Source organism: Kryptolebias marmoratus, linkage group LG6 (assembly GCF_001649575.2).
Source record: "Kryptolebias marmoratus isolate JLee-2015 linkage group LG6, ASM164957v2, whole genome shotgun sequence".
NCBI classification, from domain to species: Eukaryota; Metazoa; Chordata; class Actinopteri; order Cyprinodontiformes; family Rivulidae; genus Kryptolebias; species Kryptolebias marmoratus.
The window spans coordinates 22,638,552-22,653,737 of record NC_051435.1 but is presented as its reverse complement, the minus strand read 5'-3'; the positions used below and the strand labels follow the sequence as shown (position 1 = coordinate 22,653,737).

The window sequence follows — 15,186 nt, the reverse complement described above, 5'->3', positions numbered from 1 at the left end:
CTAAAGGAAACACGCCAGCCTAGTGTTTACAGACTATTTATTTTTAAATTTGGTTAATATACAGAGACCTTGAAAGTTTTTATTATTATTATTATTATGACTTAGAATAAAAGAGGTTATGTTGACCTGGTTGGTTTAAAGTGACTCCTTATACACCAAGTGTATGTGGCTCCATTATTTCTTAATAGCCTACAATGCAAAAATCTGCTCTTGGGCTTTTAATGAACCCTTACACATATTAGTAACAATTTCAAAGTTTTCCTACATCTTTAATTAGATGTGTGATGAACCATTTTAACAGCTGAGAAAAACTGTTGTTACAAATCTGACTCACTACTTTTTTTTTTTTTTACAAGCTGTAAATGATTGTTAGTTATGAATACTGAACACAAGTTTTAAATATATGGGTCAAAATAAATGAAAAAAAAAAAAAATATATATATATATATATATATATATATATATATATATATATATTTGAATGCATTTTATTATGATGACTGTAAAAAATTTTGAACACCAGATATAATCCGAAAATCTAAAAATAGTGTTGGATTATGGGATATATTTATCAAAGGACAGGGGGCGCTCCTCTTGCTTCTCGACAAAAACAAAAAAGGAGCGGACAAAGAGAAGTTCAAAGCTCAAGACAATACCGTTCCACTGTTTCTGTGAAATCTATCAGGCATGTAGAGAAATAATTCTCGTTGATATGTAATGTACACAAAAAAACTTTAATTATAATAGATTTGCGCTCTAAACGTATGCTTAATCTTTGTGCACTGGTATAGTAAATTTGAAAAAGTCTTAAAAGAAGAGCGGAACTTGTGAGGGGGGACTCCTCTTGTTTCTGGACGTCACTTCCTGTTGTAGCCCCCCGGTTGTTTCCTGGCTCTGTGAACCTGACAGCCGCCGTCGTTCAGGACCGCAGACCGTTGAGGGTTGGAGTCATGTCGGCAGCTGCTCCGGGGACCAGCAAGGCGGCTCACGGTGAGGCGGGTCCGAAGAAGAAGAAAGGACCCGGTGCCCTGGCTACGGCCTACCTGGTCATTTACAATGTTGTCATGACAGCTGGGTATGTAGCGTGTTTATCCTCGTGCTAACGCTGCTGCTGTGCTGGAGCGTGTGTGTGTTTGCGCTGCAACTAGGCTGGGAAATGCGAACATTTGATAGGTTTTTATGTGGTGGCATAGCTATAACTGTGGAAACTGTCCTAAAATACTCCAAAACACCGATAGTGTGATACTAGTAGTTTATTTATAATTTACCCTCGCCTTCCGGCGGCTTACACAGATTAGACGAGTAGCAGACCACCAGCTGGCGTGCACATTAATGTGTCTGAAAGGTCGCGACTGCGGAATATCGAAATAATAAGACAGATGGTTCTTTGTCAAACGCCAAAACACTGTCTGCTTGTGTCTTACTTGATGATATTTAGCAGGGTAGCAAAATCATTAAGTTTTATTATTATATATATATAATAAAGTAGAACGTAGTGGAGGGCTTAATCTGAGGTTTTATTTCTTTTTTTTAAAACCAGATTATTTCTTTATTAATCAGTACATCCATTAAACGTTAGCGTTTGACTTGCCTTTATGGGTCTATGCTGTGTATAGACTAATAATAAGCAACAAGTCATTGTGATTTTTGAGGTTTTAATTTATTTTTTTCAATAAAAGTGGGTCCAAACCAACTTTGACTCCAACAATTAAAAATAAATAAACAAATCGTCTGATTGGCAGTGGCCGATGAGGCCACAGAAGCTAACCAATCAGAGAATGTCTTATTGAGGCTCTAGGACCAGCAGCCCCACATTTAGTTTGAACAAGTGATCTATTAAATATGTAGTCAAATAGCATTATGTTACTCTTTTACCAGAGACTTTAATATGAAACTAATCTGCAGTAATGCAGATAGTGTAAGATTTAGTGGATTCTCCACTTGCTCACCTGTGGTGTTTGTTTTCTTTTATTAAAAGTTTATGTAGTTTTACTTTTCAGGGTAAAATTAATGGTTTATCACCACCACCCCATCCAAAAAAGAAAAATCTCAGAAAATGAAACTCTGGTAATGAATTTTTAAATTAATCAACTTGTTAACATGTTTTGCAGCACTTCATTTTACTTGTTCGTTAGCTGCATATCAGCCGTTTCATATCAGACAAGTCATAGTCTGAACTATGAACCAAGAAATCTTTCTGTGACTTTTATGAGTCTGATTTCAAAATGGTTGCACAACGAAGTGGTAGGCCTTGTTTTTTTTTTTTTTTTTTACAGTTCAGCCAGTTTGGTCACATTTACCCCACTTAGTCCTGACGGGCCATACATTGCATGCTTTGTGTTTGTGACAGTAGCATTCTTGCGGTGACTCAGTTCCTGCCCTACTGGCCCTAAAATTAATGTTCTTCGTAGTCGAAAACAGATTTGGAAAATAAGTTTTATTATCAGCTACAGCTGACCACTGATGACCATGACCATGTCCCTGTCGTGGAGAATATTACCAACCCCCCCCCCAAAAAAAAAAAAAAAAAGCTGTTGGCTCAGTGAAGCCTTTGAATCTTTGCTACTAATAATTTCTATATTTACACCCACTGCTTACTAATATTGCTCTGAAATTTCTGAAAAGTTTAACTTGGGGCTGGGAAAAAATAAAAATATAAAATGAGTACATATAAACATTAAAGCATGTTTATATCTTAGTTCTTGTATGTCAAAATATCTTGCCCAAAAGGTTGCCATGAGTCAACAAATGTTAATATATTTTGATTGTATGACAATTTTTTTTAATGTAGATGTTTTTTTTTTATTCAATGTGTATTTCAAGGTATTTACTTGCATCCTAAAACTACTGTCTAAGCAGACGTTTTAACTTGAAGCTTTAAATGAACCAAAACAGGAAATTTAGCCAAAATTGCCACTATGAAACTATGAAAAGCTGCACGTTTATTGCCCGTCACCAATAATGCGTTTGCCCATGCGTGCTTGTGTTTGTCTGTCTGTTAGTAAAATATTTCAGGAACCACTGGATGGCTTTTAATGAAACTCTCAGAAGATGATCCCTGGATGTACATCTGCAGCTGATTAATCTTTGGAATTAACCTGACAGAAACTGACAGGCAAACAATGAGCTAAAATTCGATGGGGTAGTAGCTGAGAGTCATTCGCAATATTTAATCTGAATGTGTGATCTTGAAATTTTGCGCATAATTTTGTTTTTGAAGATTTGAGCAAAACAATTTTAACATTATGATTTCTTAACATAAGATCATCTCAGTCTAAAAGTCTCCTTCCTTCAAGGTATTCCAGGACCTTAAATTTTAAAGATATTTTGAACTTTTGAGAATTAACACCACTGTCGTCTGATGTCTAACATTTTCTTTCGGGCAATTTCTTTTTCTGCAGTAAAGTTTTAGTTTAAATCTTTATGAGTGTTCACTGGGTGAACCTCCTACAATGGAAGGACTTGTTTCTAAAATTCACTCATTAACATAAACCCACAGGTTAGAGTATTTGTCAGGTCGACCTCTTTTTTTTTTCAAGGAAGTTTTGTGTTTCACGATGGCTTATCTGCTGAATATTCAGAGTTGCGGATTGTTTTGTTTGCAGGTGGCTGGTGATAGCTGTGGGTCTGGTTCGGGCTTACCTGGCCAGAGGAAGCTACCATGGGCTGTATTACTCAATCGAGAAACCTCTGAAGTTTTTTCAGACCGGAGCTGTTCTGGAGGTGAGACAATCACTAAGGTAGAGGCAGTGCTGATGAAACTTAACATGAACTATAACATTTCAGTACGATAGGAATATTGGTTAAAACCCACATCGGCACACAATAATTAAGGTATAAATGCAAACGCTGAGGATGCAGTGGTTGGGTTTGTTGCATTCATTCAGTAGTTGCCCGTTTCCGAGCAAAAAAATTAAATCAGGAAAACCAGCTTGCACCAAGCCTCTTTTTGTTATCTCTTAAATGTTTGGTATGTCCTGAGTAAAATATCAGCCTGATAACTTATCATGTCTCGCAGGTCTCTGTTAAAGGCACAGGCCCAGAAAAACGCACACTGGCATTTTACTGTTTCTACTCTCTGTCAGACTGTAAGTCTAATTAAAAGCCAGTGTAGCATAAACTATGTGAATAAATCAGATTCTCAATGTCTTTAAAGACAAAACGTCTTGTTTTTTAATTTAAAATGATCTTGACGCACACATGTAGCGCAGGAGCAGGAGGCGTTTGTGTGATTGTTTCCAGACACACTTGAGATCAGTGATTGGACACTTCATTTTATCTGTTTTCTGTTTCTCAAATAAAAATAATAATAATTTCAACCGTTCCATTAAACTGGTGGCTTAATCATTGTTAGAAATTGTTGTGAAAATTGGTGTAATTGTTCACAAAAAGCACAACGTAATCCAGATATGAATTACGTTGTGCTTTTAAAAATATTTTAAACTATTTCCCTCCCAAAATTGACAGAAAATAATCAAATTTGACTGCTTTGATAATATTAAATCATTTTTTCTGTTTAACGCTGTGATGTTATGATGTAAAATGTTAAGGAACGTTGTTTTACGTCTTCTCTTCTCATTTCACAGATCCTGCACTGCGCTGTGGGTGAGTTTCAATGCAGTTCCAACAGCAAAGGACATAATGCTTAAAAATGAACAGTTCGATCATCACAATAAAAGTTTTTGCCTTTACAGTCATTGGAGCTTACTTTTATTAAGATCCAAGAGCTGGCATGTGGTAAATTTCTCAGAGTGATCATATTTGAGGCCTCACCTCTTCACACATCTCAGCATTAAGAGTTCAATATAAACAGCAAGATTGGCCCTTTATAGTGTTTCAGGTAATTCAGACAAAAAAAGACCTTAAGTTATTTTAGTTCATGTAAAAATAACATTGATTAGCTCAGTTTAAATTGTTGACTGGTGCTTTATTTAGGACCACTTGTTTTTTGTTTTATTAAAATGGCTTGCAAAATGGTAAATGGCTTTATCTAGTCTAAGGACCCTAAAGCGCTTTACGCTACATTCAGTCATTCACCCAGTCATTCACACACTAATGGCGGTAAACTGCATTGTAGCCACAGCTGCCCTGGGGCAGACTGACAGAACCCATTAAGCTTGTGTAATTTGTCACAACATGCATCATTTGACAAGTTATGTTCAGCCACTTTTGTAAACTGCTGCTAGAAATCTTTCAAGTTTTAATACAAGTTCAACCTTGTTTAGAAATCTCAACTTGGTGTCACAGGTGGTCCGTGTCTTTTCATTTGGTTGCAACAAGGACTTGAAGGATTCCAGATGAATCTTAGGTTAGAGAAAGTCATTTGGTATTTGACAAGCTAAGATGGCTTGAGAAGTTTTTGGCTGTCATAGTTCTGAGATAATGAAGAGAGAACCCGGCTGCTACACTGTGGCAGATTCTTCTGTTGAATTAACAGAGCTTTAGCGAGGAGAAGACGTTATCTTCATCTTCATTTGTCTGTTTTTGTGGATCTGTGTAAATTCTCATTCAGTGTGTTGTCAAGTGATTGACAGTAAACCTTCTTAATTTGAAATAAATTAAATTTTTAACGTATTTTAACGTTTAGCAAAAAAACGTATTTTCCAGACTATAAGGTGCACTTAAAAACCTTATAGTCTTGTGCGCTTTATATATGACAAAACTTCGAAAATGGACCATTCATTGACAGTGCATCTTATAATCCAGTGCGCCCTATAGTGCAGAAAATAAGGAAATCCTGGACAGACAGTTGATCCCACAATCTGACGGTCAATGGATGTCTTAGTTTAGGATTTCTTTAAAGATGCAAAAGTTTAATTATTTTCCTGTACCATTGACTATTTGGACATAAATACAATTTTCCACAAAGTGTTTTCAAGCTTTGTGACAAGTTTTCGTTTAGGAGTCAGATAAACTTTGTTTTTCATTTAAACCGTTTTACGGTTTTGACTCTCAGTTTGGATATGTAACGACGTGTGTTAAAGAAATGTGATTGACCTTTAAAAAGCAGCAGAACAGCTGTGGGTCCTTGAAAATGGCCTATATAGAAAGTTTTTGGGGACAAAAAAAGAAGCGACGGTAACTCAGATTTGTTCTGTGGGCAGCTGAAAACTCATTCTTTCCCTACCTGACTGTGTTTTCTGTTTTGTCTCCTAACTCAGGAATCGTGCCGTCCTCCGTGGTTCTGACTGGGTTTCAGGTCATGTCTCGGGTCTTCCTCACTTGGGCTGTCACTCACAGTGTCAGAGAGGTACAATTTTTGAAACACCTAAATGATTTTATACCTTTTTGTTGGCATTTTAAGCTGTTAAATTTATACTTGTGCCAAAGTGACCAGTTGATGTTTGCCCTGTTTTTAGACCGGAGAGGAGTAAATGTGTAAGTAAAAACAGTCTTGCTGGAAGGTTGCAGGAATTAATCTATTAGATTTAAATATTTCCAGTAATAGAATGTTTGTTGGTCATTTCTGGTCTTTTGTTTCCTTTGTGTGCCTGTTGTATGATGCAGTACTGACATTTTTTTTTCAAGCCGTCCTTTCTCTCATGTGAATGCGAGCCAAAAGAACCTACATTGTGTTCTGCAAAGTGTGCTTTTCCTGTTAACACCATATTTGCATTGTTTTTAACTTAATATCTGAGGATGCAGTGTGATCTGAGCATCTTAAACAAGCAGCATGTTTCTTTGATGAATACTTAATTAGCCTACAACAGACCAAGGCATGATGCAAGCCCATCTGTTTCCCCGTCTGCCTTTGTGTGTGTGTGTGTGTGTATTTGTGTAGGTACAGAGTGAGGACAGTGTGCTGCTGTTTGTCACAGCCTGGACCATCACTGAGATCATCCGCTACTCCTTCTACACCTTCAGTCTACTCAACCACCTGCCATACCTCATCAAATGGGCAAGGTAGGAAAATCAGACTGACAGGGTTATTCAAAAGGTCAATCCTCCATGCCTGTGTCACTTTAAAAAAACAATTTAACGCTCTCAAATGCAGAGGCCGTCTTCGAAACTTGCATCTTTTAGCATCAGTGTGTTGGTGACAAACCTCAGTACTCTAAATCAGAAGTCCACAAAGCTGTCCTGCGTGTTGTTTTGCTGCTCCAACCCACCTGATTGAAAGGATTGAATTACTCAGCACGTCATCAAGGTTTGCAGAAACATGCTAATGATCCAGTATTTTAAATCAGGTGTGTTGAAGCAGGGACACATCTAAAACATCCAGAATGGGACTGAGGACCTCTGCTCTCCCTCTATACAAACAATACTGTATGTTTGTTGTGAGTCAGTTGTCACAGAAGTATATAAATGACATATAATCAGTGTTTTACTTAGCATGTTGTACTGCTTTAGCGTGCAAGAACAGCCATTCCTGTTTAATGAAATTTGTAAAGAGAGCTTTTAATATAGCTTCTACTACTGGTGAAACGATGGCCAGATCTTATAACTAAATAATCCCATAGCTCTGCTCTGTAGCTGGGAAACTTTCCTTTTGTAATTTATTGTTTTTGTTCTGAGTTAGAGGATAAAGCTGGCAAATTCTGACCATAATCCTTGACATAAAAAATGCTTCTGGATGAAATTGACTCACTTAATTTTCCATATTATGTCTTGTAATTTCATAAGGTCTGACTTGTTTTTTTATTGCTGCTGTCTTTTGTAACTTTTTGTAATCATTAGCTGCTGAACTCTCCTCTTGTGCCTTTATCACAAGCCCCTTTCACAACACAGTTCTGTGACACAGCTGCAGAAACCATCCCGCCTTTAAGCTGCCTGTCCGAGCATTCATGAATAACAATCGAGCTGGCCACATCCCTCGACAATATGAGCTTACACAAAGAAGCTGGCCTCACAAAAACATAGCAGACATGAACTATAAGTCAGCGGGGTTCATTTTTGTGAAGACTGCAACCTTTGGTTACCTTATGTCACTGCACGGATGCATAATCATCCACGTCTGAATTACGATGCATCTGACACCTTTCAAATTGTTGTGTGCCGCTAGCAATTCTCTTGTTTCTTAACTTTCAAGGCTTATTTTTACGACCTTTGCAGCCGTTACCAGCCAGTCTGTGTAAATGTTTGTGCTCCACACATATACAGTCAAGTCAAGCTTAGGTCAGGGTTGAAAGCACAGAAACAACTTTAGTTGTTTTTTGCCAGTGGGGTCCTGTTTGAAAACATGAATATTCCTGAGAAATATTCAAGACTGTGACAGTGAATTTCTACTTAAACCAGCAGAATATGCAGTTTTAAAGGGCTTAAAGCATTTCCATTTGAAAAGTTTTAAATTGCTTAATTAATCACTTTGCAGAAGATAATTCATCATGGTTTTGTTAATACCGCTCAGATCATCTTTTTGTATACTGTAGTGATGATTAAGGTGAAAGTACATAAAAGGCACTTTTGTGAGACTGTTAAATAAAAGACGTTATTACGTCTTTATAAAAACGGTATACTAAAATTAATTATTTGTGTAAAGGTAATTAACAAACCCACACAACTCTATCTGGTGAACAAGATTTTTCTGCTTCTACAACCAAGGCAACAGTTGTTAAGTCTTCCTCCCTGCAGTCTTCGTTGCTAGGTAGCAAATGAGGCCGCTGCTATATTAGTATTCAACTTTCAGTTTGAATTGCACCCTAAGAATCGGGGGGGGATCTGTGGAAGATTAGGAGACAAACAGTTGTTGGGTTTGGGGTTGTAGCGTTTTCATTTTCTCACTTTGTAGTTTATTCTCTCTTTGGACAAATGGGATCTGAGTGCATGTCTTGTATTTAATTTCACATTTGGGATTTTTTTCTTTTCTTCAAGTGGTCTGAATAAAAGAGTTCCCCCAGTATTTATTGGTTTAAGCAAATCTAGAAGCATGCAGAGGCAGTAGTGTAGCCTTTTTGTTTTGAAATAGTCAAAAATTCACAATAGTCAAAAGTGTTGGCGACATAATGTTATTTAGTTTATTTTTCTTCCAATCTCTGGTGTCAGATATTCCACGAAAACAGCCTCTTCATCATATTTGTTTCTTTATAACCTGTTTTTAAAGAGATAAAGTCATATCTACTATTGCTGCTCCTGGCAAAGCTTTGTTCAACTTCACTTACCCCCCCTTAAACAATTCACGTTGAAGCCATCAGTGTTGTTTGCTTGTTTTTGTCTGTTATCATTGTTTCCATCACCTTTAAATCACAATTCAAGTCAGTTACAAATTACAAACCCAAATCACTCCCAGTGTTTTGATGCCTATAACAGTAATGCTGCCCTCCTGTCTACCCTTGATTTGAGAATCTGTGGGTAATGAAGTGAAAACATTTCATGTCTTCCCCTGGTTCTCTTGTTTTAAACCTCCGTGCTGCAGGTACACCTTTTTCATCGTGCTGTATCCGATGGGAGTGACTGGAGAACTGCTGACCATCTATGCAGCTCTGCCGTACGTGCAGAAAACTGGCCTGTACTCCGTCACCCTCCCCAACAAGTACAACTTCTCCTTCGACTACTACACCTTCCTCATCCTCGTCATGGTCTCCTACATCCCCTGTGAGTAAACGAGCACTCGTGTCATTTTTAGTGATGAATTAGACGGCAAAATAAGTGGGAAGAAACTTCTGGCGAGTCCTTTTGTACTTGGGGTTTCCGTGTAACTGAGTGGGGTTTTTTCTACCCCAAATCTAAAGATATGCATGTTAAGATAAAGGGATAATTCAAATCTTTTTAAGTGGGATCTTTAAAATAGATTATGAACAATTAATCACTTATTTGTAGGAGATCACTCTTTAAACAAACTAAGTTATGGAAACAGATTATTTTTGACCAAACTGATGGACCAAAGTGGATTGCTGCCAGCTTAAAATGACTACAATCCTACCTTTGCAACTTAACTTGTTTATATGTTCTTGAATTTATTTGTCAGTAATTTTAAGGACATAAATGTGAAATTCATAGAACCTTAATGTATTCAGATTCTTGTTTTTTTGTCATTGTGTGTACTTCTGTGTGACTATTTTTGAGTACATTTTATAAAATGCAGTCTGTTGTTGTTTAAGGAAAAGAATTTATAATGATCCAAATGAACTGTTCCTGTTAGCGTAATAATGACTTTTTTTATTGTTCCACCCACAATAAAGAGTATTAGTTTATCTGACACTCTGCTGCAACTATAAACCAGATACGTGGATGCCGCTGTTCTTTGTTGCCAAGTGTTAACATTTTTGGACATATCTGCAAAGTCACTTCAGTTTGTTGGTAAAATGTGGTGTTTTCTTATCCACCATTGAATGAGCTCTACCTGTGCTTGTCTTCCTCAGTGTTTCCTCAGCTGTACTTCCACATGATACGACAAAGGAAGAAGGTGCTGGGCCACACAGAGGACTACAGCAAAATAGAGTGAGCTCAGCAGAGTTCAGAACAGTTCAAATGAGAGAGAGAAGAAACCAAAACACCCCCCCTCAAAATAAAGAGCAAGTTGTTTTCAGTTTTCAAACTGACCTCCATTGTTGTTTACAGCTGCTGTGGAAGTTGTTCAGAAATTCAGGATAAGCCTGGTGTCATTATTATTATTATTATTTAATTTATGATCAAATTGTGATAACTTGTGTCGGAGAGTTTGCGGCTCAAAAAAAAAACTGTGTTGATTTAGATACAGCTGAGCTGCTCTGAGAATTGACCAAAGCTCTAACACAGTTCTGAGCTGAAAGATAGACTAATGGAGCCCTATGAAAGCATTTATTAAATGACACTAGGATAAATGTCTCACCTCCCCTTTTCTTAATTTAAAATTTTATTTCAAGAGGCAAATTTGCTTTAGGCTACTGTAACAGGAAGAATAATATGAAGCCTAGCACTGAAAGTAGTTGTCTGTAGGTTTTGGCTATTCGGCCTGTTGGTTGGTATGAGCTGTAGTACGTGGAATTTTTTGTTTTTGTGCATTTTATTCAAACATTTGATCACATTCCTCATTTGGCTCAATAAACCTTTATCCCATGCTTGCATGCTTGTTCTTCTGTTTGTTTGGCCAAGTTTCTTCAGTATTAGTTTGACATTTTTATTGATCTCATTCACAGTGATGATTGTTGTTTGATTTTTCTTCCTGTTTGTTCTGGTGATTTACATGTACAGTGAGATAAGTCATGTCCATCTCAGTGACCAAACATGCTTTTTTTTTATCATAATATGATAGCATTTTTAGCTCTGTTAAGATGGCGTTTTGTTAACTTACTGAATGAAAACATCCCATTTAAGTTCTGCTTTAAGTTTTTACCATATGGCTTTAACTAAAGAAGAAATGGGACAGTTTAGCAAATAAAGAGAAAAGAAAAGAGCAGAACGTACAAACTGTGTAGCAAGTGTTTTGAAATTTAAACAAGCTTTGATATGTACAAATAAAGATGCGTTGTAGCCTGATATATGTTGAATGTTTAAATTTGATTAACTTTTATTCTGAAATTCAAAAAAGGGTTTACTGTTGTTTGGTTTGTGACATTTTAAGAGGTTTAATCTTTATTATTTCTGTGTTGAGCCCTACTGTAACTGTATCAATTAAAGTGATAGTTCAGACGCAGGGTTCTGTGAAAAGGTTATGAACAATTCATTTGCCTGTTGTAGATGGCTCTTTAAATGACTGGAGTTTGGGGAAAAATAGTCAAACTCTAAGGTTGATGAACTAGCAGCTATTCAGAGTTGGACTAAGACCAAAGTGGCGTCTGTCTTAAAACGATTTCAGTGTAAAAAAAATGTCATTTTGGCTCGTGCAAACACCCTGTTCTGCCGTCAGCACCACATGACAGGTTGTCTCCAGCATAAATACAATTCCAAAAAAGTTGAGAGGTTGTGTCAAAGGTAACTAAAAACTGAATGCAATGATTTTAGACAGTTTTCAGCAGTCTGGTGAACCTCTGCCCGTCTTCTCACAGACTCAGCCTCTCTAAAATGCCCTCTTTATGCACAGGTTTTTTATTACTGACCTGTTGTCAATTAACCTAACTAGTTGCAAAATGCTCCTCCAGCTGTTTCTTTTTTGTACCACTTACTTTTACAGGCTTTTGTTGCCCCCTGTCCCAACTGTTCTGAGATGTGTTGCTGCCATTAAATGCAAACTTACCTTTTTTTTTCTAATAAATGGGACTATTTCTTAGTTTAAACATTCAATATGTCAGCTATGTTCCACCACGAACAAAATATGGGGTTGAGATTTGCAGATCAGTGCATTGTTTTTATTTACGTTTTGCACAACGTTCCAACTTTTTCAGAATCAAGGTCGTATATTCCTGCAGGACATGCACCAAGCTGCACCAGAAGTGCTACCGCTAACTGCAGCTTCCGTTATTTGCACTTGCAAGTAATCATTAAACACCATGTAAAAAACTGTGTAAGCTGACAGCAATGTAAATGTTTTGAAAATGGCGTTTGCACGAATTGCTATGAAATCTTTTGAGACTGGAGGCGTTTTCAGACACCTGCCGTCCACTTTGGTCTTGACTCCGCTCATACTAGCCATCGGCTCATCAGTCCAGGCAGAATTCAACTTAGTTCCTCTAAACCAGGGGTGCCCAATCCTGGTCCTGGAGGCCCACTGTCCTGCATGTTTTCATTGTTTTCCTGCTCTTCAGCAGGTCTTCATGTTCTGCAGAAGCCTGTTAATCACTCAGTCATTCAAATCAGGTGTGTCGAAGCAGACAACCATCTAAAACATGCAGGACAGTGGCCCTCCAGGACCAGGATTGGACACTACTTCTCTAAACTGAGGCTGTTCAAGGATCTGTCTACAACAGGTAAGATATTAATTGTTCGTAACCTTTCAACAGAGCCCTGCTTTAAAAAAAAAATCAGAATTATCCTCCAATGCCTTCTGCCACACTGTGGCGACCTTTCTACACAAGGTTAGCAAAAACAAGATTTGAAATGGTGTCTTTACACAGATTACGACCATTACAGGCACATAACCGACAAGATTTTGAGATATTTGGTGTTATCTCTTGATTAAAAGTCCTGCACACACACTTGACCATCGTGCTACACACCAGATGTTTACACATTTCTGTTCTTATAAAAAATAATTTCCATGTGCTGTTACTCTGGAGAATCCACTTGGCAAGCAGTCAGTTAATTTTTTTGTTTTTCTTTCTTTTGCACTCGAGTAGTTTGAGTAAACACTGCCACTTGCAGGATATGTGGATTCTTCACAGTGACTGGAAAACAAAAGTCCAAAACGTGATAATCTCAGCATCTCTTCGGTCAGTGCAGTTGTTTTGAGCACTTCCTGTAATTAAAAAAATAAATAAATAAAACTAAAGACCAAGCTCCTTTGCTAGTTTTTTTTTCTTTCCTTCTTTTAAATGGGATCTCTGAAGATTAACTCTATTGTGTGCTTAATTACCTCAATATATTAATAATCTCTGACAAAAGTTGATATGCTTCTCAGCCCTTCTGGGACGACCACAGATTTAACACTTTTTATCCTAGCAAAGTGAGCAATGAGTGGCTGTTTGGTCCAAACTTTTTTTTTTTCCTTTTGTTTTCCCCATAATTATTCGAGCATGATTCGGGCTGTTTGTCAGACATATCTTGCACAGCTCATTCAAAAACTGCATGACAGAGGAGATGTAGATGCCTGGAATGATGACATGTTATAACTTGGGTTCTTTATTTCTGTCTTTTTTTTTAGCATGTTATTTTACAGCAGAACTGGTTCTGTTAAATAACGTTTTGATACAAATGTTCTGCAAGGAGGCAGCAGACTTTGTAAAAGGTTATGATCACCGAGTATATATTTACAATAAACCTGAATTATGAGAAGCATATTTGTTATTGTTTTTGTGAAAAATGAGTGGGGGGAAAAAAAAGTAATTGAATGCCCGTTTATTTGTCTGACTAAAGGAAAACTCTTGTTTCTATGTGTGACTTGCTGACTCATTTTTACAGGCCGTAGGAGGGAACATCTTATGTTGAACACAAATCCATGGTTAGCAGGGGTGCGGAGGATGCTGCAACACCCCCGAACAGATGCAGGAGAACATGCATGTCTAAATATATAGTTAATAAATTCATGAAAAAGTAAACAAAACCAGATTTCATTAGTCCAGTAATATTTTGATATTAATCTGGTCTAAAAACCACTGTTTTTGTGTATCTCTGCAAAATTTTACAACTACAAAAAACCCATGCAAGTTTAAGTCATGATTACAATTTTATATAAAAATGATCAGTGTCCTGTATTTTTTTAATGTTCATATTCATTTATAACAACATACACTGCCAGTGTGCATTTCACTCCATATACAGTGCCGTACAAATATATTATTTTCTACTTTTATTACTCTCATAAATCAGTCACAATCACTATAAATTGGCCTTCATTACAAAACTAGAGTTCATATAGATTGTTTAGAGACTCATGTCAAGGTTTTCTTCAACAGTGGTTTTCTGTTTGCCACTCTCCCGTAAAGCTCCGACTGGTGAAGAACCCAGACCATAGTTGTAGCTCAGTCTCACCTGCTGAAGCTTGGACCTCCTTCAGAGTCCTCACATGTGTCTTGGTGGTCTCTCTTACTCATCTCAGTTTGTGAGGACGGCCTGCTCTTGGTAGATTTACACATTTCATATTCCTTCCATCGCCTGATGATGGATTAAACAGAATTCCTGGGATGTTTAGGATCTTGGAAGTCCTTTTCTATGCATCCCCTGACTTGTAATTTTCAATAATCTTTTCTCTGATTTGAATTAGGACCACCTTTTTGTGAATATTTATACAACTACTTATTTTACATCAAATATTTGTATTTAATTGTTATTACTCTGTAGAAATATAGTTTCACTTTGACACTGAAGGTTTTTCATATTTTTTTGTAAAGAAGGCCAATTTATAGTGATCATGACTGATTTATGACAGCAATAAAAGCAGAAAACATCTAAGGGGTGAATACTTTTGCTGAGCACTTTGTATCCATATAATCAGTCAGTCAGAATGACTTTGTCTTTATTCTGTGTGGTTAAGTACAGATTATATCTCAGCCTTTGATGTAGATCAGCTATAAATTCAAAGGCTATATGTTCTTTGCTGTGAACATAAAACTGGACACAACAAAGAGCAGCGACAAGAAAGCACCAGATCAAATGGCGGGTAAGAACAGTTATTTGTTCATATGCAAACTATAAAAATGTAGTTTTTTTTTAATGCAAAGAATTAAAAAATAAAAT

The 15,186-nt window shown here is 37.0% G+C and overlaps 1 protein-coding gene across 1 annotated transcript; it reads left to right on the top strand.

Moving 5' to 3' along the window:
• Window positions 1–871: 871 nt before the first annotated feature.
• Window positions 872–10,982, top strand: hacd2 (3-hydroxyacyl-CoA dehydratase 2). The gene is made up of 7 exons (XM_017421219.3): window positions 872–1,075; window positions 3,606–3,723; window positions 4,587–4,605; window positions 6,162–6,250; window positions 6,782–6,903; window positions 9,353–9,531; window positions 10,299–10,982. Exons 1-7 carry the CDS (start codon window positions 951–953, stop codon window positions 10,379–10,381), a joined length of 735 nt encoding a protein of 244 aa, XP_017276708.1. The 5' UTR covers window positions 872–950; the 3' UTR covers window positions 10,382–10,982.
• Window positions 10,983–15,186: the final 4,204 nt, after the last annotated feature.

Excerpts from the sequence above, each read along its gene's own strand:
- hacd2 (XM_017421219.3), top strand. The coding sequence starts at position 951 with ATGTCGGCAGCTGCTCCGGGGACCAGCAAGGCGGCTCACGGTGAGGCG. Across the intron at positions 1,076-3,605 it reads AATGTTGTCATGACAGCTGG|GTGGCTGGTGATAGCTGTGG; the intron begins GTATGTAGCGTG and ends TTTTGTTTGCAG. Across the intron at positions 6,251-6,781 it reads TCACTCACAGTGTCAGAGAG|GTACAGAGTGAGGACAGTGT; the intron begins GTACAATTTTTG and ends GTATTTGTGTAG.